Below are 22,475 nucleotides of genomic sequence, written 5' to 3'. Positions count from 1 at the left end.
TTCTTTAGCATTATCAGGAATGTAATTGTTCTATCTATAGAGGTGTTAGTATTATACTAAGTGAGTTGCATTGACATTTTGTAGCCTCCAAATAAAAAGAAAAAAGAGAAAGAACGTTGCACAGCTCTTCAGGATAAGCTTCTTGAAGAGGAGAAGAAGCAGCTGGAGCATGTGCAGAGGGTTCTGCAGAGACTGAAACTAGAGAAGGATAACTGGCTTCTGGCAAGTAAGTGTGTGTAGGGGAAACACTCTGGATGTTTTTGTAGTCATCACTGTCCCCAGAACTAAAAGTTCAGCTTCCATTGATACTCTTAATATTGACTTTAAAATGTGATCTCTTTATATGTTGACATCTGTTAGCAAGGTAAACTTTTAATTAGAAGGTAATGTGTCTTTGCAGCAAGTGCTGAGTAGTTGGTTTTCAGGGAGATGTTTTGTTTGTTTCTTGCAATGTTGAGACCTTTTAAATATTGTTTAATTTAATTTAATAATTAAAAATTTAGAAAATAAATAAGACTGATCAACTCAGTGGAAAGTTGTAATTGCAAGATGGCTTGCACTTACTTACTGCAGTTAGAATGCTGCTAAGTTAGGATAATTACAACATTGCAGGAAATAGGCATGTAAACTCTCAATAAGTGGTTTCAGTTAACTTACTCTGAGTCCTGTGATTAGGAGCAATCTGCCAGTATTTGAACAGTAACATTAAACCCTGTTCCAATTACGAGGTAAGTATTGTGCCAGCCTGTCAGCACCACAAAATGAAGCAGCATGCAAATGTTTCATATGGCAGATACACAGGGGACAGAACAACCTTTTTTCTCTGACAAAGCCTCTGTAATGTTTCATATTGATTGTGAACTCTACTAGTATGGTTAATCTGAAATGTTTTTCTCTGGTCAGTTTTTTTCTCTGGAAGAACTTTCAGTTTGTAACTTGGAAGTAGTTGTTCGTCTGTCCCCAGGAGCCTAGCATAATCCAGTGGAAAAGCGTTTTATTGTCCGACTCATGTAAGATACACCCAACTGATTTAATGAAGAAACAATGACAGTTAAATCAAGAATGGTTATTCCCTATAAATATTTAATGTACTGGTATGGACAGCTAATTAGCTACATGAAATTACTGGTTGGAAAATTACTACCCGACTGAAGGTTGGTCTAGAGTTGACTGATAAATTTGTCTGCTTAAGAAAGCACCTAAAAGTGTGTAGAAAATTGTTTGTGTAGATAGGATCTGTATATAAACATGTGCTCTTAATGATACAGGTATTTGTGGGGTATGGGGAATAGCTTATTGTTGGCTCTTGAGTGCTCAGGCTTCAGCTGCAAGAAGTTTCCCAGCATTGCATCCAGAGACAAACAACTTTTTCAGCAGTTCCCTATTGAAAGAAAATATCTGTAATTGTGCTATATGAGGAAATTGAACAGCATCCACTGTAGTAGTATTTTTTTATTATTTAATTTTTTTTTTTTAAAAAGACTGGCTTCTTGTGTAGACTCTTTCAATACTGTAGTTATTAAGAGTAGGTTAATTTTTGGCAGAATTTTTGGCAGACTGGTAATTTTAACAATTGGAAACTAGCTATTGTGACTGACTGCTTACTTGCTTTACTTTTACACTTTTGAAGTAAAACTTACTGGATTGTTCTGTGAGCTGTGATTCTCTTGGTTTATTTTTTTCTGTCTCAAAGGCTTGTCTTAACCTTTGAGGGGTAGATAGTAAAACTAAATAGAATCAGCATGAAATTTTTAGTTAAGTAAAAGCTGATAGTCCTTTCTTGAACAAGCTTTATTCCATGAGCATCACAGAGTCGAAGCAAGTAAATCCTGGGTCTTACAACTTGTGCCCTGCAGCCTGTGCCAGAATCCCAGTGCAAAAACACCAGTTGCCCTCGTGAGGATCATGACTTTTCTTTCTCTGAAGGCATCTTTTTGCAGTCTTCAGTTCTGTGCTTTCATCCATACGTTTATTTTCTTCCTGCCTTCCTTTTGTGCTGTACATCCCTCTCAGCTTTTTTTTATCCTCTTTGTTAACTGGGCAAGAGCTGCCACGGGACTAGTTTGGGTATGTGTTTGGCTGTTGTGTTGACCAACGAGTGGTTGGTCATATGGAATGGGTAACCGTTGAGTGTACAGTGCAGTCTTTCACTCAGTGGTAGAATGAAACTTTCAAAAAACGTGTGTGGTTTGGGGTGGTGGTTTACTGAAGACCGTTCCTCTATTTAAAATTCCTGTAATTGTTTGGTTGCTTGGAAAAATGATCATTAATGGATTGTATATAGACAGCATGTTCTTCCTTTTCTAAGGAAATGGGGTTGAAAGTCAGCCCCATCTAGAAAGGAGAAAACAAGCGTTCTAGAGAAAGAGCAGATGGTATTCCTTACGCTAGTGTGCAAAACTCGAGCAGTTGAAGTTTACCAAAGTTTTTTCTGAGCCTTTTTTCCCCCTCTTGTGTAATAGAAGAGTTTTCCTAATAAGAAATAAAGATTTGCTACAACCACCTTCCTACCCTCCCCTTCATCCTCAAACAGTTAAGCTTATTTTGACTTTTTCAGAGCAGTGCCAAAGCTATGTCTGAAATAAGAGCGGCCTAATGTACAAACTCAAGAGTATGGATGTGTGATACTGAACTTCTTGGGAAGAGAGTAGTTGAGTGTTAACCCACTAACTTACTTTCTTTCTTTTTTTCTCTCAATTTCTTTGTTTTTGAAGAGTCCACCAAAAATGAGACTATCACAAAATTTTTGCAGTTATGTATATTTCCTCGGTGCATTTTTTCGGCAATCGATGCAGTTTATTGCGCTCATTTTGTAGAACTGGTGCATCAACAGAAAACACCTAACTTCTCCACGCTTCTCTGCTATGACAGAGTAAGTAGCTAGAACTGTATGTGTGTATGTACTTACTAATACGAGCATGCAAAACTAGTATCCCTCTCGCCTTACAAAATACATAAACAAAATGTTTACCTATGTTTAATTCTAGAGTCTGTGACAATCAAAGTTCCATTTTGTACTTCAGATTCTACAAACCAAGTTTTCCTAGAGCTTCAGCAGTTTAATTGCAAGGAATTTTGCTTTTGATTTATTCTAATGAGACTGGAGTTCCAGAGCAAAGTCATTAGCAGTTACAGGAGTTCTCTTCAAGTTTTGCAACCTTCCAGTGGTCTGCATTTCTACAGCCTTATCTAACCCTCCCATTTTAGCTGTGTGTGCCCTACTGCTGTAGTATCAACTGTCTTATACTTGGCCCCCCCACAAACCAGCATCCTTAGGACCCTTCTGACCCTGGCAAATGGTACTACAGACAGTGGACTAATTTGTATCACTGCTGAGACATGGGAAGGGACTCCCAGCGTAACATGGGGGAGTACTTTTGATAGCAGTCACTGCCTGACTTTCTGGGTCAAACAGGGCAGTTGGAGGAGGAGGCTTTTGTTCAGGCTGTTCTCCCTGTTCACATAGCCATTCTTTTTCTCCTGTGGAGGAAAAAGGTGGAGAATATAGATGGAAGAATCTTGCAGGACGCATTCAGCTCCAGGAGTACCAGCTGACAGTACTGTTCTGGGGTATCAGAACCAGTCTGGCGCTTACTGCTATAAGAGGTCAAATTATTAAGTTATCTGTATTAAGTCAGCTGTACAGTTAAAACAGTTTTGACTATGAGCTTTGATTAAAAGGATGTATATGGGACTTGATTGTAAAAAATTATGGTGAAGATTGTTTCCATATGAATATTCAATTAAGATTGTCTGTTTTCCTTTGAGATGAGACATTTGAAGTAGATATCTGCTTTGATTTCATGGGTCCCAAAGAGCATTCTTACTTGAACATTCAGTCCATGTTCTAGGTGACAAAAGTGGACAACTGCATGAGCCCTATATGATGAACCTGTGCAGGCCATGAAAAAATTGTTTTGCATCAATTTGGCTAGATGTTTACTTCTATGTGCTCAAATAAATTGTTAATTTGAAAGCAAAACAATTATATGCCAATGAAGACATGCTTTAACTATGGAAAACTATGTGTCAGCAGCAGCTATATGCAGTGCTTAGATTCTAGGCTATGATCTCCTTTATGTTTAGAAACCAGCTTAATGGTGGTTTAGATCAGAGAAATTTGAAATTCTTGGTGGTGGTTCTTCTTTTTGTAATTAAGTAAAGTCGTTGTAACTTTTTATTACTGTTATTTGCAGGTTTTCTCTGATATTATATATACAGTTGCAAGTTGCACTGAAAATGAAGCTAGTAGGTATGGCAGGTTTTTATGCTGTATGCTGGAGACTGTGACTAGATGGCACAGTGACAGAGTCATATATGAAAAGGTATGTGAAGCTATTAAAGTTAGTTTGCTCGTGAAAATATATAATGGCCACTTGTGTAATTTGGCCCAATAAAAATAGATTTAGTGAAATCGTTAGATTTAAAAAACACTGTGTGATTGAATTTTTCCAATGGTGTAATCTTAGAATTGAGTTCCTGTAATTCATGTAGTTTTAATAGAAGAAATTTTGTATAGTGTAAAAAAAAAAAAAAAAAAAAAAGGGCAGCTAAAAAATCTTACATTTCTGCTTTTCTCATAGCTTGTTTTAAAGATACTTTAGGGAGCATATGGAGACTCTCATAATGCTCCTTGCAGAAGCTAGTTAAATTAAGAATAATATTTTCTCTCACTAATAACTCAGATTTCAACATAAATAAGCTTCTAAAAAGAAAAGTATACGTGTAAGTCTTGTAAAATGTGATTATGTCTTAGTCTTTAGCAGAATCAGTGAAAAAGTGCGTCAGTTATCATATTAACTTTATACTTCCCAAAAAATATTTTTCCTTTTTTTTTCTTCCTACACTCTTATGTAGGAATGTGGCAACTATCCAGGCTTCCTAACTATATTACGGGCAACTGGATTTGATGGTGGAAATAAAGCTGATCAGTTGGATTATGAGAATTTTCGACATGTGGTACACAAATGGCACTATAAATTAACTAAGGTAAATAAAGATGAAGAAAAACCTTAGGCTTTTGGAAGCTTTAATTAAAAAAACCAACTTCATTAGATTTAATTTGTGTTCTAGGCTTCTGTGCACTGCCTTGAAACAGGTGAATATACACATATCAGAAATATCCTGATTGTGCTGACCAAAATCCTTCCATGGTATCCAAAAGTGCTGAACCTGGGCCAAGCCTTGGAAAGAAGAGTGCACAAGATATGTCAAGAAGAGAAAGAGAAGAGACCTGATCTATATGCATTGGCTATGGGGTAACAACACCTTACTTTAAGAAAGTGGTTAAAAGTGGATCATGAAAGGCTTCTAAGGACTCGGAACTGTTATGGTCCTAACATTTGATTTTTACCTTATCACAGAAGATTTCGATATCCTGCGTCTCGGGGCTGGCAGTGTGAATGAAAACTTTCATTTTGTGCTGGATGATTACTAATTTCCTTTACAAGACTCTAGTAAAACTCTTTAAATAGTAAAGATTTCCACTCACAAGAGCATAGCTTAATTTTAGAGAAATAGTATAGCAGTAAGTAGATAGGAGGGAGAGTAAAATGAAGAAAGCCAAGGGCTATTGATGCAAGACCACTTAGAGTTTTGGAAGTTTATGTGATTCTAAAATGCTAAACTAAAATGCTTAGTTATGTTTTACATCTTTCTGTGATGAATGCAAAATCATCCACGTATGCTTGAGGGGCAATTCAGGTTGCCCTAAGAGTTTTAAATTTTGTTAGTAGGCTGTTTCTTCTGTGTGTTTGGGAGGTGTGTGTGGTGGTGAAGAGGGTGTGGAGGTCGGGCTTCTGTGTCTAGTAGGTTGGTGTTTTTTGTGTGTTTGGTGGTTGTTTTGTGTTGTGTGGTTTGGGTTTTTTTTGTTTGGGTTTTTTTTTTTTTACTTTTGAGCTCATCAATAAAGGGGGAAGAAACTGCATATCAGTTGGGAAAAACTGTGAAATAAATAACAGATGAACTGTTAGATTAGATTCTCATTAAAAATTCAACCAATGTTTTGCTTTATGTTTGTGCATATTTAACAATCTGTGCGACTTGCAGCTATTCTGGGCAGTTGAAAAGTAGGAAGCCTTTCATGATACCTGAAAATGAATTCCACCACAAAGACCCACCTGCCAGGAATGCTGTAGCTGCAACAGTACAAAATGGGCCAGGTGGTGCTGGGATGCCTACATCTCTCACAATAAATACGGTTAGACTGGAAGAAGGCACTACTGAGGAGACTGGTAAACAAACCTATGATTATGGTTTTTTTAGTAGAATTCTTCTGACATTACAGGCTACTGTCTCAAAATTTGACTCATTAAACTGAAAAAAAGTCTAAATGGGATGCTAAATAGGATCAATGTGTGTTCTTTATTGGTTTTGGGAGAGGGTGTTTTGTATTTAGTTACCTATTTTAACTGTTAGCTAAACATGATCTTACATCAATATGCTTAGGTACTTGTTTTATTTTAGCCGATAGGATGTATATTAACTTGCTGAGATAAAGCTGTTCTCTGTTTTTTTTTTTTTTTTTTAAAACACAGATAAACTAAAGGAGAAGTCTCAGGGTGTGGTGAAAGTTATTAATAAAGCTGTCAACGCTACTCCAAAAGTGACAACAAGCAATGGAAACAGTGCTTCTAATAGGTAAGAAAAACTACACTTTGACATTCTTTTTCTTCCTTCCAAACCATAGAATTATACTTGAAACTGACCTACCTGTTCTTTTTTAATTTCAGATTCCATATAAATTGTTTCAATTTCTTCAAAGTTTAATAAGTGAGATTATTTCTTCCAAAATATATAGCTCTACTGATCTGACAGTGTTGTTAAATGGATTCCATTTTAGCTAAATAAAGATAAAACAAATGATAATATTTGCTTGTTGCTGTTCTGATAGAGAGACAGCAAATCTGAAATCTGACAGTGACTGCTTCAGGAGATTCTATCAAACCATCAGAAATAAAACTTTTGTGACAAAACTAGAGCTGGTTTTGTATGCATGCTAATTGGCCTTTTTATTTTTGATGCAGCAAAATTATTAAAGAAAAAGATGATAAAGAAAAAAGTGGGAAGGAAAAAGATAAAGAAAAAAAAGACAAGACTCCAGCTGCCACTCCAGAGATGAAGGCACTTGGGAAGGATGGAAAGGATAAACCAAAGGAAGAACGGGCAAACAAAGATGATAAAGCACGAGAGATCAAGGAGAAAACGCCAAAATCTGACAAAGAGAAGGAAAAAGTGAAGAAAGAAGAAAAAGCTTCAAAAGAAGAAAAATCCAAGACAGTTGTTACCATCGTTGAGTCAAAGTCAACTGCAGAAAAGGAGAGAGAAAAGGAGCCGTCCAGAGAAAGAGATGTAGCGAAGGAAATGAAATCCAAGGAAAATGCTAAAGGAGGAGAAAAGGTGCCAGTAGCTGGGTCCTTGAAGTCACCTGTTCCCAGATCAGAAACATCAGAATCTGAAAGGGGTAAGTTTGCATATTTAATTTCTATTCTTGTCTAGAAAAATAGAATGTGTCACTGGAAAAAAAAAATCCCAGAATGACAAAAAGTGCTAGAGATGATGAGAAAGAATTGCTACATAATAGCTAGCATTTTGGCATTGGCTTTTAAATATAGTTAGCACATAAAGTAGGTAGTCAGGATATCTCCAAAAGGTGAACTGTGTGAACTTCACTTGTCTTCAATGAGTGCTCATTTTCATAAAGCCTATCATTTTTTAGTGTAAGTCTCAATGGTCTTTTAATAAATGTATTTGTGTAACTGTGGCCTTGCAAGTTTAGCAAAAATTCAATGCAAAAACCTCGAGAGTGTACTCTGAGGGTTTCAACATAACCTTTGAACTGAAAGAAAACAGGGGATGCGGAAAATGTAGGCCTTCGTGTCCTTAAAAAGGACACAGTAAGCTTTATCTGTTCCTTCTTATATTAAGGGTTAACAAGTCCTTAGTGTTGATATTTTAAGTTCTTATAATCTGAGGCTGATGTTGAGTTTTATCGTTGTACTGCTTTAGGCAAACCAAGTAAAGAAGGGTTGTAATGCTTTTCATTGGGTTTACCTTTTCAGGGTCTTCATTGCAACTGTGAAATTCAGATACAGACTTCCATAAATGGAAGTTTGAAATGAACATCATTTTGTAGCAGTTTGTTCACATCACACTTTCCCTGCAAACTTTCATAGAGGGTCAAGGCATGCTGGCAACCCTAGATAGCTTAAGAAACACAAAATTTACATAGTGGTAATACTTGAATTCTAGCTTAAATTATTTTGGTACTTCAGAAAGCTCTATTATTAAGATTATCCTCTTTTAAATGTATTTTAATAGTGCTATTGCTCTTTTCTCTTCTCAGAACAAAAACGCCGCAAAGTTGATACACATTCTTCTCCATCACATTCCTCAACAGTAAAGGTTAGTATAGCCTGAGGAAGGCAGCGCCCATGTTAGGCTCACAAGTTTGGGATGCCAATGTTCGACTTCCTTCAAGTTTTGTGCCAAGTATACACTGGAACCACTGGAGGTTTTATGTTGCATTAGAAAATGCATTCCTTTTCTTTATTGGCGGACTCTCTTTTTTTCTATTAAAAATATTTTTAATTAACCAAAATAATGCTTCAAGGACCTAGCACAAATTTTGTAAATAGTGTTTGGAAATTGCAAGAGAATTTTTACACAGAAGTGCCTCATTGTTTTAAGCAGTCAGTTTTTTTGGAGTGCAATGGTAGCTACAAGCAAATGAGTCTTTGCAGCAGAGTGGAGCATATTTTTCTGCACTTCTATTGAAGAATCTATAGCACTGAAGATTCCTGGATGATACGGGATGTACGATACCTCTGAATTCATCAGGCTTCTTGATGAGCATCATACCGATATGTGCCTTCTAAGGAGGAGTCTTGAAAGGAGTTCCATTTTAAAGTCTCCTTGGTGATCAGTTCTCCTGTAGTTGTGTATATTCAGTGCGCATGCAGCTTCTGTTGTACCTTCCCTTCGAGGTTTGTTTATTTCCAATGGGTTCCCACCGTGTTGAGCCCTGCGTTACGATAAAACCAGATGTGGCAACCAAGCCTACTACCCAGCAAAGAGAAACCCCAAGCATTCAAGCGCAGCACAAAACCATGGGCGTAGCCTACTTGAAGACTCAGGGTAGCCATTCCTTGCTCCATATTTATTTTATTTCTAAACCATCTATGTTCATGGAATCTTTGAATTTGCAGTACGTTGAACACTTAAAACTGTAAGTTACTAATACTTCATCAAGAGCACTGTGATGGATTATGTGGGCCTTTAAACTTCACCATCTCACCAACTTTAGAACAAGCTTTTCTTTTTTTTCCAGTTTTTCAGAGTACATCTTTTTCTATGTAAGATTTACTTGAAAGATTTGGGCTAATTTTGGACAACTCGAATAGCTGTTACTAGTTTTGAAGCAGCAGGTGACAACAATAACTACTTAAATGACAAAGTTTTTCTTGCCTGTTTTTTGTAAATGGCAATGTAAAGTCATTCTAGAGTGACTTCTACCACACTTAACCAAAAGTGGAGAAGATACAGGTTTAAAAACATTTTAAACCTGTTTCACCTGTGGTTCAGTTGTATGTAGAGTTAAGACTATTTTTTCTTTATATTTTGTCTTGGCGGGAGAGTAGTTTTTTTTCACTGCTTTATGGAAGAATTAGATATAAATACATTTTGTAGTTTACTTAATAATTGGGTCTAGAAGTAGATATGACTGTCTCTTTTTTTTTTTTTCCCTTCTTTCTTTTAAAAAATTTCAGTTCCTAGCTTTATTCAGTGTACAGTATTAACATAAAATTTATTCCAGAAGGAGTAGCTGTTTTTTGTTTCAAGGGTACGGCCATGCTTCCCAAAGTTCCTCTGGTTTCTGAAAACTATTCCAGCTTACGTGTCATCTCCATTCATTTTCTACAGGACAACCTCAACGAACTCAAGGACTCTTCAGCAAAGGTTTGAATCTTTTAGACACCACCAAAGTTTACTTTCATGTTTTGTTGCAGAGCGAGCTTAACTTTTTGATCTTGTGGCAAACCGCATCAGAAAGTTCAAATTCCATTCCTGTAAATGCTAGTCTAGCAACAGAGGGGGTTTTTTCAGTCTGTTACATAGAACCTCTGTACAGGAGAGAGGGATGGTTTTGTGGAAGCAGCATAACAAAAATCCCCTGAACTTACCATTCTGTCAATATTTTTCAGATTTTGAGTCAGTATCTTTTCTGATCTTCTTAAACTTGTAAATTTATAGAAATGTCTTTATGATTAAGCCGTTTATTTGGCTGAAGAGGTAATAGAATAGTTAAAATAGTTCTTAGAATAGTTAGTTCTTTTTTTGATACCAGTTAAAAAACAGTAGTTATTTAACACCAAAAATATTTAAGACACATCTCTGGCATATCAGTACTCTTTTTTTTTTTACTACTGTTGTATTCATGTTTTAGTGTTATAGTACTATATTTCTAAACATCACAGCATCACAGTCAACATCCTAAATGATCATCTTTGTGTTTGCTTCCTGTAAATGCACTTCAGATTCAGTATCTTGTGAGAATGTATGCTAAAGAATGCTTTCAAGAGATCGTAGAACCATAGAATACCAGGTTGGAAGGGACCTTAAGGACCTGAAAGGTCCAACCTTTCTTGGCAAAAGTATGGTCTAGACAAGATGGCCCAGCACCTTGTCCAGCCAAATCTTAAAAGTGTCCAGTGTTGGGAATCCACCACTTCCCTGGCGAGATCATTCCAATGGCTGATTGATCTCATTGTGAAAAATTGTCCTCTTGTGCCCAGTCAGAATCTCCTCAGGAGTAACTTGTACCCATTGCCCCTCGTCTTTTCCATGTGACTCCTTGTAAAAAGGGAGTCTCCATCTTCTTTCTAACCACGCTTTAAATACTGGAACATGGTGATAAGGTCTCCCCTAAGCCTTCTTTTCTTAAGGCTGAACAAACAGTTCTCTCTGCTTTTCCTCACACAGCAGAGGATTCCTTTGAGGATCATTCTGGCCCTTCTCTGGACCATCTCCAGCCTGTCCACATCCTTTTTTTATTTTTTTTGTATAGTGGGGACCAAAACAGAACACCATCTTCCAGGTGTGGCCTGACAAGTGCCGAGTAGAGTGGGGATATGAGTTGAATGACACTTTGGAATATGGTATTTTAGACAGATTCTGCAACTATTCTGTTGCGTGTTTTTTTTTAAACTCAACTACTTGCATAGTAAGAGTCACAAATACCGTAAACTTGCTAATATATTAGGGTATGTGGCTAATAGGAAACAAATCAAACCTTCTAAAATTGCTGTTAAGATTTTTGATTACGTAGTCAGTATCAATGTATAACTAAATAGCACAAATGTTTATCACTTGGAAAATGCTGATCATTTGGACTTTCTGGATAACTTACGGGTTTATCTAGGATTACTTACATTTACTTAATTTAAAAACGTGTAATGGATTATCACTTCCTATTCTACATTTACAGTGCTGTTTTACTTGTAGCTGTCTTTGTATAAACAAAATGTTCAGGACACTTTATATATTTTAATTCAAAGTAGCTCTGATTTTATAATGGACATTTGCTGATGGGTTTTTTAAATTTAATCTTTCCAGTACGAACCATACTACTTATAGGGGAGTGTATATAGGAAACATCCTTTGATTTTTACAATTGATGAATTTATAGTGTCTATAGATTGAATCCATATACTTCCAAAAAATGATTTATAAATCATTGTCATGATATCTTGTATATTTAAGTTTTTTGAAATTAGAAAACTATAATACTTGTCTTGAGCTCACATCTATCTGAAGTGTGGTATATGGTAGTCTGTATAATCTCGCTTTTCCCTCCCTTACTGTATTAGTCAAGGTTCAACTGGTTAACTGAAATTTCACTCAAGTTTTCATTAGTTAAGCTAAATTTTTGTTTAAAACTATGTATTTTACTTATTAACACATTGTGTCAAGCAGACAGTGGAGCTATTTGTAATTGAATGATCAACGAACAGCTTTATTTGAAAAGTTAGTGTTTGTATAGACTTAGGTGGAAGCGTATTGCAGTTGTACGACTTTTTCATGGATTTATTGTTTATTAAGTGCTTGGGGGATGGGGAATGTCCAGCCCTTTTCTTCCTCTTCTAAATGCTGGTGTTTATTCTTTCTCATTTAATGAACTAATTTTCATTTGTTGGTGCCATTCTAACAGATTTAAGGCACATCTTCACAATGTTCCCTATACATGGTGTAAAACAAGTTAAATGCTCTTCTTTACTGCCATGTACTTGTTTGGGGAAAGGATGGGATATTCAGAAGCCTGTAAGATTTATGAGTTCAGCTTCCACTGACCACTGAAAGTAGAAGTCTAGTGCTGTTGTATGCTTCAGACTTTGTTTATTCCTGACTTTGCCTAATTTCTGGGGCCAGACCATTGAAATGTTGGTTTACGTTGCAGGTTATAAAATAAATGGTGCCAGAGTTGAGTTAGGTTTGTGTTTATTCTTGCTTTGGCCTTTGCCCAAGTTACACAATGTAGAATAGTGCCCAAAATTTGATGTGGCTTCAGTTAGCAGCATTTCTAGAAGCAAGTTAATAATGATGAGCTAAATCCAGCCTTTTGTTGTAAAGGGGGGCGGGAGGGATGCAGTCTTCCAAAACTCTGCATTGGAATGGTAGAACAACAGTGGAATCTCTCATCAACAACCGTGTCAATTTAAGAAATGGAATAGGAGAAAGCAGAGCTATGTGTTTGCTTTCTCGCATGGAAAGCATCTGTGGGAGACAACTGAATAGGGCTGTGTAGAAGAAAACGTATTTGCAAGTCACTGTTAAAAGCTGACAGCAAAAAAGGGAGCAAGGATAAATTTACTTGTGAAATGGCAATGTAGGAAATGGAACAAGAAAAGAATAGTCAGGGAAAAGAGCAAAAAGAAAAAGTATCCAGTGAAAGGAGTATTGGAGGTTCCGTCTCTGGTGTAGGAGGATAATAAAAGTCCAGTTAAGTAAAAAAAAAGAAGAGAGACCTAACATTGTCAGTGTGACTTTTAACATAGGACCAGTAACATCAAGTTTTGGTAAGTTAAACGTTTACCGGAACTGGAGGAGGACAGGATTAATTTAATGAAAAGAATAAAATTATTTGAAACATACTTGGTTTGGTTCAAGTGATTTCTAGATTGTTCTAAACTAATCTTCCACTTACCTCTTTCTTTGGTGTTAAGTAAGATGTCTCTCTAAAAAGAAATAGAACAGTTTAATTAAAAGGTATTATTCCCCCCCCCAATAAAATTAATAGCTTATGGAACTGGGGAAAGATTAAAGTATACTGATTTAAATCTACGTGTTGCTGTAACATAAATATATAAAATACCAAGGAAAAGTGTTTTTAATTAAAAATGTGCTCTTATTGGTATTTTATGAAAAATATTTCTTAGAAAGATCTAACTATATAAATGTATTTAAAAAGACAGAATTAGTTACAGTAATGCATCAGTATTTATATAATACATGTGCTACCTTTTTATATATATATACACTCACAGTAGCGTGTAAACTTTGAGTGTTATACTTGATGTTACTGTGACTTATTTTCTATTCTCCTCCCCTGCGACCCCAGTTTATATTAAAAATATTCAGCTTTGTGAAACTAGTATGTTTTACAGAGCTTATCAAAATTGGTTAGAAGAGAGAGTGGAATAACAATCTAGAACACATTACAGAGCAGAAACAATTATTTGCTATGTTTTGCTGCTTTTATCATTTGAAGTCCAGGCTTAAGGTGGAATTGTATATTACTTTAGATGAAAAATACACATTATTGAAAGTATTGCCTTAAATACTTTGTGGATTAAGGTTATTCTTCAAAAATTAATTAGAACCTGTTTAAGCAGCTGATTCCATTTATTCATTCCAGGCATGATTGCAAGTGTTAAGTCAGTCCAGGAATCTGCATATCCTGTTTCAGTAGCACTGCTGTCTGATTTGGTTTGATGTATCAAACAATACTGGTGAACAATGTTATGTGTATTTAATATAAGTGTTTCAGTTAAGAGAAAGTGTTCTGGAATTTCCAGTGTTGAGAAAACAAAGCTATAGGTTAAATTATAGATGACAAATTTGAAAGTGTCTTCAATAGCTCTTTTTTGCTAGTAAAGTATTATATTTAATTTTGTTCTTTGAGCTAGATCTGTTTTGTTAGAGTAAGACTTCTTATTTACACATCTAGGAATACATATTAATATTTGGTGATATTGCCTTAATTTAACAGCACTACATTAACCACACTACTCCAACACTGTCCAAGAGTAAGGAGAGAGAAGTGGACAAGAAAGATTTGGACAAGTCAAGGGAAAGATCCAGAGAGAGAGAGAAGAAAGATGAAAAGGACAGGAAAGATCGAAAAAGGGTTGGTGAAATTTTTATGAACTAGTTTAGAAAGTTGGTATATACTTGAAAAGCTTTCTGTTCAAAGTCTTTGCAGTAATAATTGGTTGTACAGGCTATCCAAGCAGAAGTGATCCATATCAGTGTTGTTTTTCTTTTGTTCTGTTACTTTTTTTAAAGGTCAGTTTACAGTAATGTATTCAAAACTTTTTCCCTTCAAAACCGATTTCAAGGAACTTTACTCAACGTGTAAAAATTCAGTTACACTTTAAATACTCAAAAGTTCGTTCTCCCAAATAGCATTGTAAACGGGTGCTGCTTCTTGGAGTATATTTTAATCTGCTAACATCTGCATAATTGTATTTGGTGCCAGGATCATTCAAACAGTGACCGAGAGATACCACAGGATTCAACTAAACGACGCAAGGAGGAAAATGGGACAAGTACGTATTTTATTTTGTGTGTGTGTGTATTAGGTTTTTACTTGTTGTGAATTACAACTTTCTGTTGTGTTTTTAGCTGGTTCTTCAAAACATAGTAAAAGTGAAAGTCCTTCTGATTCTCCTCGCTTAAATGAAAAGGAGAAGGAGAAGAACAAATCAAAATCTTCAGGAAAAGAGAAAGGTGATTCAATTAAAGCAGAAAAGATGGAGAAGAGCTCCTCTGGTAGCAAAAAGGTAAAATAACCTATTTCCATTTTGTTAACTTGATTGTTTTGTTATTGTTGATGACAGAACAATCCCTTCTTTTTTCCTAAATTTTACTGCTGATTTACAGCCTAAATTAAAAAGATAGGCTGTGTATAGGAAAACGCTTCTGGAAATTCCGGTGTCTTGTGTCTCTAAATATTTCAGCAGTCACTCCTAGCAGGATGAGCTGGAGGAATAGTTCGTTTTGGCAGTAACCAGGAAAATTCAGAACTTTAGGTTTTGAATAATCTAGAATATTTGCAGGCTGGTTTGGTGAGCAAATTATGTGAAAGGGTTAATTTACATTTAAACTAGTCTGCTTGTATTCAGATTTTGAAGTGCATGTGTCAGCACTGCTTTTTTTGGTGAAAACAGGTAAGTATGTTGTAGTCATATTTGTAAAACACCAAACAGTAGTTCCCAGTTGTAACTCTTTAGTGATAGAAGTTATCATAGAACTGTAAGACAAAGTTAGAATAATCATGGAAATCGTAGAATCTGATTACTGTCATTATGACAGATGATTTTTTTAAGCTGTGGCCAGTTATAACTTCAAATGTGTATAATCCTTCTAAGCAGACTGTACAATATATACTATAGTAAATTATTGCCCATATGTGTATTTTTTAATTTAAAGGAATCAAGACATGATAAAGAAAAAACAGAAAAGAAGGAAAAACGAGACAGTACTGGAGGGAAAGAAGAAAAGAAACAATATCCTTTTACACATTAGTACTTCAGAAGAATACAGAAAATCAGCTTCCTCTTATTATGGGTAGTAAAATATGTTTTTTTTCCTTAACGTTGAATCTACTCATAAATCTTCAGACAAGCACAGATAATGAAGACTGTTTCAGTCAAAGTAAGACTTTTTATGATTTACCCTGTTTGACTTGATATCTTCCTGTGGCTCCTTTTGACTGGTAAATGATACACAAACAAAACAGCCTGAGTGTGAAAGGGCTGAGATTACCCAGGGTGGGTTTTGGGGGAAATTTTTTGGGGTGTTTTTTTTTGTTTGCTTGGGTTTTTTTTAATTCTGTCCCAGGGGAAAAAAAACAAAACCAATTTTCCCCATGATCAGCATAGAGATTGTATAGATACTCAAATTTTTTTTGCCAAAAAAAAAGGGGGGTGGGGGGTAGGAGGGTCAGCATTGTTTGGTGTAGTTGCACATTTGGCACTTTTTCAAAGAAAGATTGCCAGTAAAAACCAAAGGTGAATCCATGTGATCCTGATAGTCATCAGTCTTGATAATCTACTTGCTAATTAAGAATATCTTGCCTAATATGTTGGAAATGCAACTTTTGTATCCTCTTCTTATTTTAACAAAAGCACTAGCTTTTAAATCAAATTGTTCTATAGTGTAGTAAGTTCATTATCTCTGCTTAATTTTTATCTGATCAGATTTGAGAAGGAAGAAGCCAAAGGAAAACTTTTGCACAGAGGCATTGACTATTTGCAAAAAGAAAAGAAACTTCCGAGTATTTTGACTAACCTGTATTCAGACTGGAGCTTTTAGAAAATTGGAAATTTTGGAAAATTTCTTGCCTAATTTAGAGATAGTAACATTTTGAGGGGGTTGTACTTGTAAAAGAGTTTTTACCTTCACAAGTGACTACTTGTTTCTTATTTCTATGTTTAAATTAGTGTTTCGCTATTACAATGCAGTGCTCACATTAATATAGTTCTTGCTGTGGATTAAACTAGGTATAGGTAATGAATGACTGATGAAAATAATTCAAAGAGTGAGGGGGGAAAATAAAACTGTGAATGGAATAAAATGCTAAGTTGTGATATCAGTATTCATTTGAACATCATCTAATTCCAATTATGTATGCCTTTGTTGCAGGTGAGATTGAAATAAGAAGATATCCAGCTGTGACCAGAAATGTATTTTCCAGAGTATAGATTGCACAGAAATTTGTGAATGAAGAGGACCCATCTGCATCTCCTTAAATTATTCAGTTCTCTGCTTTATTTCCCCATGCTAAAGATTTAATTGTTGAGTTGTACATTACTGTATTTTAACTTGTTGCTTAGTTTCTTACACATTTATTTTCAGTACCTGGCTGAAAGTGTTACCTATTCCATATTTTAGCACAATGTGCTGCAAACAAACAGTTGCCATAGTGCAAATGAGGTTTCATGTGTACAGAGTTCCACTTTAGGTTGTCGAAAATACTGCCTGAGTTTAGTAATTCTTTCAATCTGAAATGCATTCTTTTAGATGTTTGAAAACCACAAATAAACAGTTATTGAACCTTTTTGGATTTACCTCATTTAAACTCAGTTTTTATTTATTACCTGGCCTGTTTTTAATATCGGTGACTAAAAAAAAAAAAGTCAAGTGGGAGCACTGTTTTCATGCAATGCTTAGGGATTATTTGTATATTGTGTACAACGTTGACTTGTTTAAAGAAACACAGAATGAACCCTGTCCCTTCCATCCCAACCTAAACCTGTGCTCAGTTGTCCCTTGCCACACCTTTTGTTTGTCATGTTGTTTTTAGATTGATCGGAAATGCTCTCTTCAAAACTGAAATAAATTAAGTTTCAGTTACAGCTACAGGAGCTTTGTATTGCTGAACTTTAGTCTGAAAAGTTTCACAATGACATTTTTAAAAAAAAAAAAAAATTTTTTTATCTGCTGAATTCTACCAGTGTAACCTTTTTTCTAAATAAACAATAGTTTTCTCAATGGGTCGTAAATCATTCTCTGTGTGGTCACTTTATTGCTTTATGTGTTGTTATGAAAATTTGATATTAGTTGGGATTGTGGGAGAGTGTTTTCTGTCTTTTGCTTCTGAGCCCTCTGTACCTGCTTGCTGATCGGATGCGAAGGGTTAGTTACATAGTGTGGTGCCTATTGTGAAGTGACAAATGTGTTGCGCTTCTCCAGCTTTCTTGAAAAGCTCAGAGTTTGCCTTCCTGCCTTCAGTCAAGTTTTCTATCTTTCTCTTGAGGCATTTGTCCCTTATCCAAAGCTCATGAAAATCTCTGGCACTTTTTGCCCCATTTCCTAATTTAGTCAAATTAGACTGATTTACAGTGTCTTGAAAATGTCTTAGCTTAGTTTGCCTGGTTTAGTTTAATGCCTGACAAAAAAGGGACTCTACCTGCCTTCTGCCATAGCATGGTAGGTCACTTTGGTGAAGCTGCCATCTCAGATGTTCACCTGGGTAAGAAATGTTCAGGTCTGGAAGTCTTGGAAGTCATGTTCATGACTAATTTCCACCCTAGCTCCCCCAAAGTTGTGGATTTCCATCAGTAAAAAGCCTCACTAGTTCATTTAAACTAGAAAACGTGGGTTGTGAAAGAATAGCCGTCTGTGTTCCTTGGAGAAGGGGAGATTCCAATGTCTTGTCCAGCAGCTTTGACTATTTAGTGATTAAAAAGGTCTAATTGGAAGCTGAGATTTTTTGGTCTGGGTGCAGCAGTTTAAATACCCAATGAATATGTATTCACGAAAAAGCAGGAGCTGCTGTTACAGCTAGATTATTGTTCAGTTTTGGAGACGGTGCATCTCGTGCCCTTTCTCTACAGCCAGTTCTCACTCCAGGGACTGCAGGACTGATTGAAACTTCAAGTGCATTTGCTCCTTTGTTTGCCTGGAGCCCTGTGAGACAGCTTTCTGTAACCCCCAGCTAAGTTCTCCTCTTAACTGCACTCAGCAGGTACGATAGAAGAAGTGGTGACCTGGTGGGGGAGAGAGAACTTCCACTTTTAGTGCCATTTACGTGTCGAATTGGTTGAATTGTAATACCAGACTGCACCAAGTAGTGCCTCCTCAGCCTTTGTGTTTACTGCATCTTCTATCTCCTTCTTAAATTCAAATTCTGCTCCTCATCCATTTGGTTTTTCAAAATCGATGCAATAAAACTGTGTTGGGGTGTGGAGGAGAGGATCTGATGCCAGTGGAGGCATTTTACAATATTAACACTGAAATATTAGCAGAACTGTAAAGCCTTACAGCCTTGGTCCTCATGCACATTCAGAAGATGAAGACGCTCTACTATAGTAGTGAGAGCTGTCACAGCTGCTTCCCAAAGGCTGGAGTGAAGTTTTCCTCTCTTTTTAAAAGACACGGCAAATACTAAGCTAATCATAAGTCCCTTTAATTTGAATAATTACTTTAAAAGATGAAGTCATACAAGTGAAGGACCAGTTTCTTGGAGGAGTGTGGGATCTAAGTAGCTTGAAAGTGCTGTAAAGTGGTGATCTTGATAACAAAGACTGAGATTTCTTACTGGTATAACTTCTCTCAGAAAGAGGTTCATTGATGCTTATTGGTGAAATTCATACAAATCAACTTAAGTTTACGCAGGGAGATTGGTTCTTATTGAATGGGCTTGGGAAATGGGGTTTGCTTATGGGGAAGTGTATAAAATACAACTCTGTCAGAGCAAACTAATTTTTAATGATTGCTTTTGGAAACAGGCTTAATAGATTTAGATGTTCAATATTCTGTTTTTGTGAACTTTTAAAATAAAAGTGCACAAGGAAATAAGGGTGACATAAAAAATTTAAACCCTATTTTAAATGGCAGGTTAATTGCTGTATGCTGTGTTTAAACAACACTGGTTTGCTCTATCCAGAGTGTCACACCAGTACTGCTTTTTCCTGTCCTGTTTTCCCACTTGTCCAAAAAGAATCATATATGGGGAGCTCGAGTTTCTGAGGGTCATTTCTTTGTCGAGGAACTGTCTTTGGTGACAGACAGGAGTCTGTCTGTACACGCACAGATCAGGCTGAGGCAGGCAGTGTAGTTTGGCTCAAGAGCCGGTGTTTCTGTGGAGCTTGATCAGTGTTTGTTTGGAATTTGCCTTTAATTATTTTTAAATAGTAAAATGTGTAAGGTACATTCTGTGCTAATCTGGTAATGTGTTTAACAGTATTGAGCCTAATAGAACTTCATCATTAATGAGTTGTTTTAACTGGTGGTTAGCACAACTGATGGTTCACAAAATACGTGACAAACAAGGGGGACAATGTTATGCTGACAACGTAAAGACCTTTTAAATAACTGCAATATAGCAATTTTTTCTCCTTCAAGAATTTTGTTTCTCTTTTAAAAAAAAATGTTCAATGTGCCTTTGTCCGTACCTGCAGCGATGAGCCTGGGAGTTTTCAGAGGTGGTGGGGATCTGAGCTATTGCCATGCCTGAGAGCGTGATCCTGTTGACACTAAAGTAGATGATGGGACTGAGAGGAGATGGAGCAAATGCCTGCCTAAAATTATTGCCTTGTAAGGAGTTGTAACATGACAGATTTTTAGTTGCAGAAGATGATCTTGGCCTACAGGTACTGTGCAGAAAGCAAATTAATTTGTTTTATTCCTAGGAGTGTTTAGAAATAGATTTTTTTTGCATGGATTCAACATTAACAAAAGCAAGCCTATAGCTAATGGAGTATTTCCTGACTATAACGATAAAAAAACTAACCTTTTTGTATTCAAGTATTAGTACTATTAAACACAGAGGCTTACTGGTCTTTTAAATATTGTGGGGTTTTGGTTTTTCTTTTAAATATAATCCAAAGAAAGGGAACTTGAACCCAAAGTTGAGAATCCCTGGTGCTTTGTGAAGGTCAGTTTGTGTCTTGAGTAATCTGGGATTTGGGACAGAGGGGTGTCGTCTTGGTGGCTGTGTTTGGAAGTACTGAATATTAAGAAATTGTAGTGCTTATAGACTTGATCAGTAAAGCTCTTCTGATTAGCTTTGTCTTTATTAATTAGAGGTTATTTCTGAATGCAGTGGAGAAGATTACAAACCATTGTCCCGCAAGTGCAAGACAGACACAGACAAATTGGGAAGGGAATCAGGTGTGAGCTACCCAGCTAATTAGAGGTGAGGAAGAATTACTAAAGAGGAGAGTAGCCAAGCTAAATACTCAGGTGCTTTTAATTAACTCATTAGGGCAGCCTAAAATTAAATACTTCCATCAAAGTCATGCTAGTCCTTGGGATTTACTGGAGTGCAAATGAGATGAGGCTTTGGCTGGCTGACCGTGTGCCTGGCAGCCCACTGGGGCTGCAGCAGCCGGCCTGCCCCAGGGGAGAGCGGGGCACAGGGCTGTCACACCGAGATGGGGTTAAGCTGGGCGAAGAAAAAGGTCACCCTGGGCTCTCTGAACATAGGGTAATCTCCAAACAAAGCAGGAGACTATCTGTCAGCCCAGGCACTTAAAGGTGAGTTGAAACAATCGTTTAAAATTCAGCTTCGAGGAACTGCATACCTGTCCTGGCAGGAGGGTTCGTCCCTCGCCTGCGCTGCCTGCTGAGGTGGCAGAAGCAGCGTGGTGCTTGTACGGGCCCCGTGAGCAGCGGCGGGAGAGGAGAGAGGATGCGGGATGCTTACGCTGACCCTGTCGCTGGTGCAGCAAGTGCAGAGGTGCACCAGCAGCGAACTGCAGCAGTCAGAACAAAATCACTAAACTTTGTGAAAGCACCTGCCGTAGCTGGGATAACTCAGCTGCGCTCTGCAATGTCCTGATTTCCTGATAGGGGCCATAGGAATGTTCATACCTGTGGAAGGGTTTTCTCCTTCCAAGAAAACTTTCCAAAAGAAAGCTGGTGGTTCTTCCCTGCATGGGTCTCTGCAGGGACTGCAGCCGTATGTGTGGAGACATCAGTGAGGGTTTAGGGTGGTTTGACGATGGGAGTTGTAGATAGAGCACAGCTCATGGTGGAAGGAAGACTAGAGACCTTGAGTGGAAATAGGGGGGTCAGCGAGTCCCAGAAAGCACGGAATGAAGGGGACTGTGTTTCCAGAGCTGGCCAGGTTGCATGGCTGTGAGCACCACTGGCCTGCTCATTGAGCCCACCGACTGAATTTGAGAGGGTTGTGGGAAAGAACAGACAAGGCTGGACTGGCGGGAGGGCAGCCCCAGCAGTGCTGTGGTCCTGGCCCATGGCCCTGGGGAAAACCTGGTACAAAGCACCCACTAATGAAGCCCTATTTCTGGTGTGGCTGCTCTGATGTGATATTCTAATTGCTCGGTGTAATCTGCAGCATCTGTGATAGGTCACAGCTTCAGCTATTCTATAATAAGCTATTTTGCCTGAATATTGCAAACTTCCCTTGTTTAAAGGGCAGGGGAATATTAAATAAATACCATTTATATTTATTTGCCTCAGATCAAACTGTGGCTTTTACACTAATTTTGTAGGTTTTTGGTAATTAGCCTGCTCATCCCATATTTGGAATTCAAATCCAATATTTGTTGAAAAGCTTCGAATGATATTAAAATCTGCTCCCCGAGCACACAGCAAACACCTCTCCCTCTCAGAAAAATGCCAGCCCCGTACTGAGAGTTGCCACGGCAGCACGGGTGGGAAGGAGTTGGTCAAATGGAAACAGACTTAAATGGGTGCAAAACCAGGGTGCTGTTGAGCTGGAACCG

The 22,475-nt window shown here is 37.1% G+C and overlaps 1 protein-coding gene across 1 annotated transcript; it reads left to right on the top strand.

The window, feature by feature from the left end:
• Positions 1-84: 84 nt before the first annotated feature.
• Positions 85-17,772, top strand: LOC104159887 (THO complex subunit 2-like; the record flags this gene model as incomplete). Its single annotated transcript, XM_009697911.1, has 16 exons — positions 85-226; positions 2,715-2,872; positions 4,197-4,325; positions 4,858-4,989; positions 5,074-5,258; positions 6,049-6,233; positions 6,537-6,639; positions 7,026-7,462; positions 8,345-8,403; positions 9,922-9,957; positions 14,267-14,404; positions 14,756-14,825; positions 14,902-15,059; positions 15,709-15,785; positions 15,886-15,933; positions 16,924-17,772. Coding segments are annotated over 15 exons (2,037 nt in total), but the record flags the coding sequence as incomplete, so codon positions are not given.
• Between the last annotated feature and the right edge of the window lie 4,703 nt (positions 17,773-22,475).

Source organism: Cariama cristata, unplaced genomic scaffold, assembly GCF_000690535.1.
Source record: "Cariama cristata isolate BGI_N322 unplaced genomic scaffold, ASM69053v1 scaffold24053, whole genome shotgun sequence".
NCBI classification, from domain to species: Eukaryota; Metazoa; Chordata; class Aves; order Cariamiformes; family Cariamidae; genus Cariama; species Cariama cristata.
The sequence above is the reverse complement of the archived record's forward strand: the minus strand, read 5'-3'. Positions and strand labels throughout refer to the sequence as shown.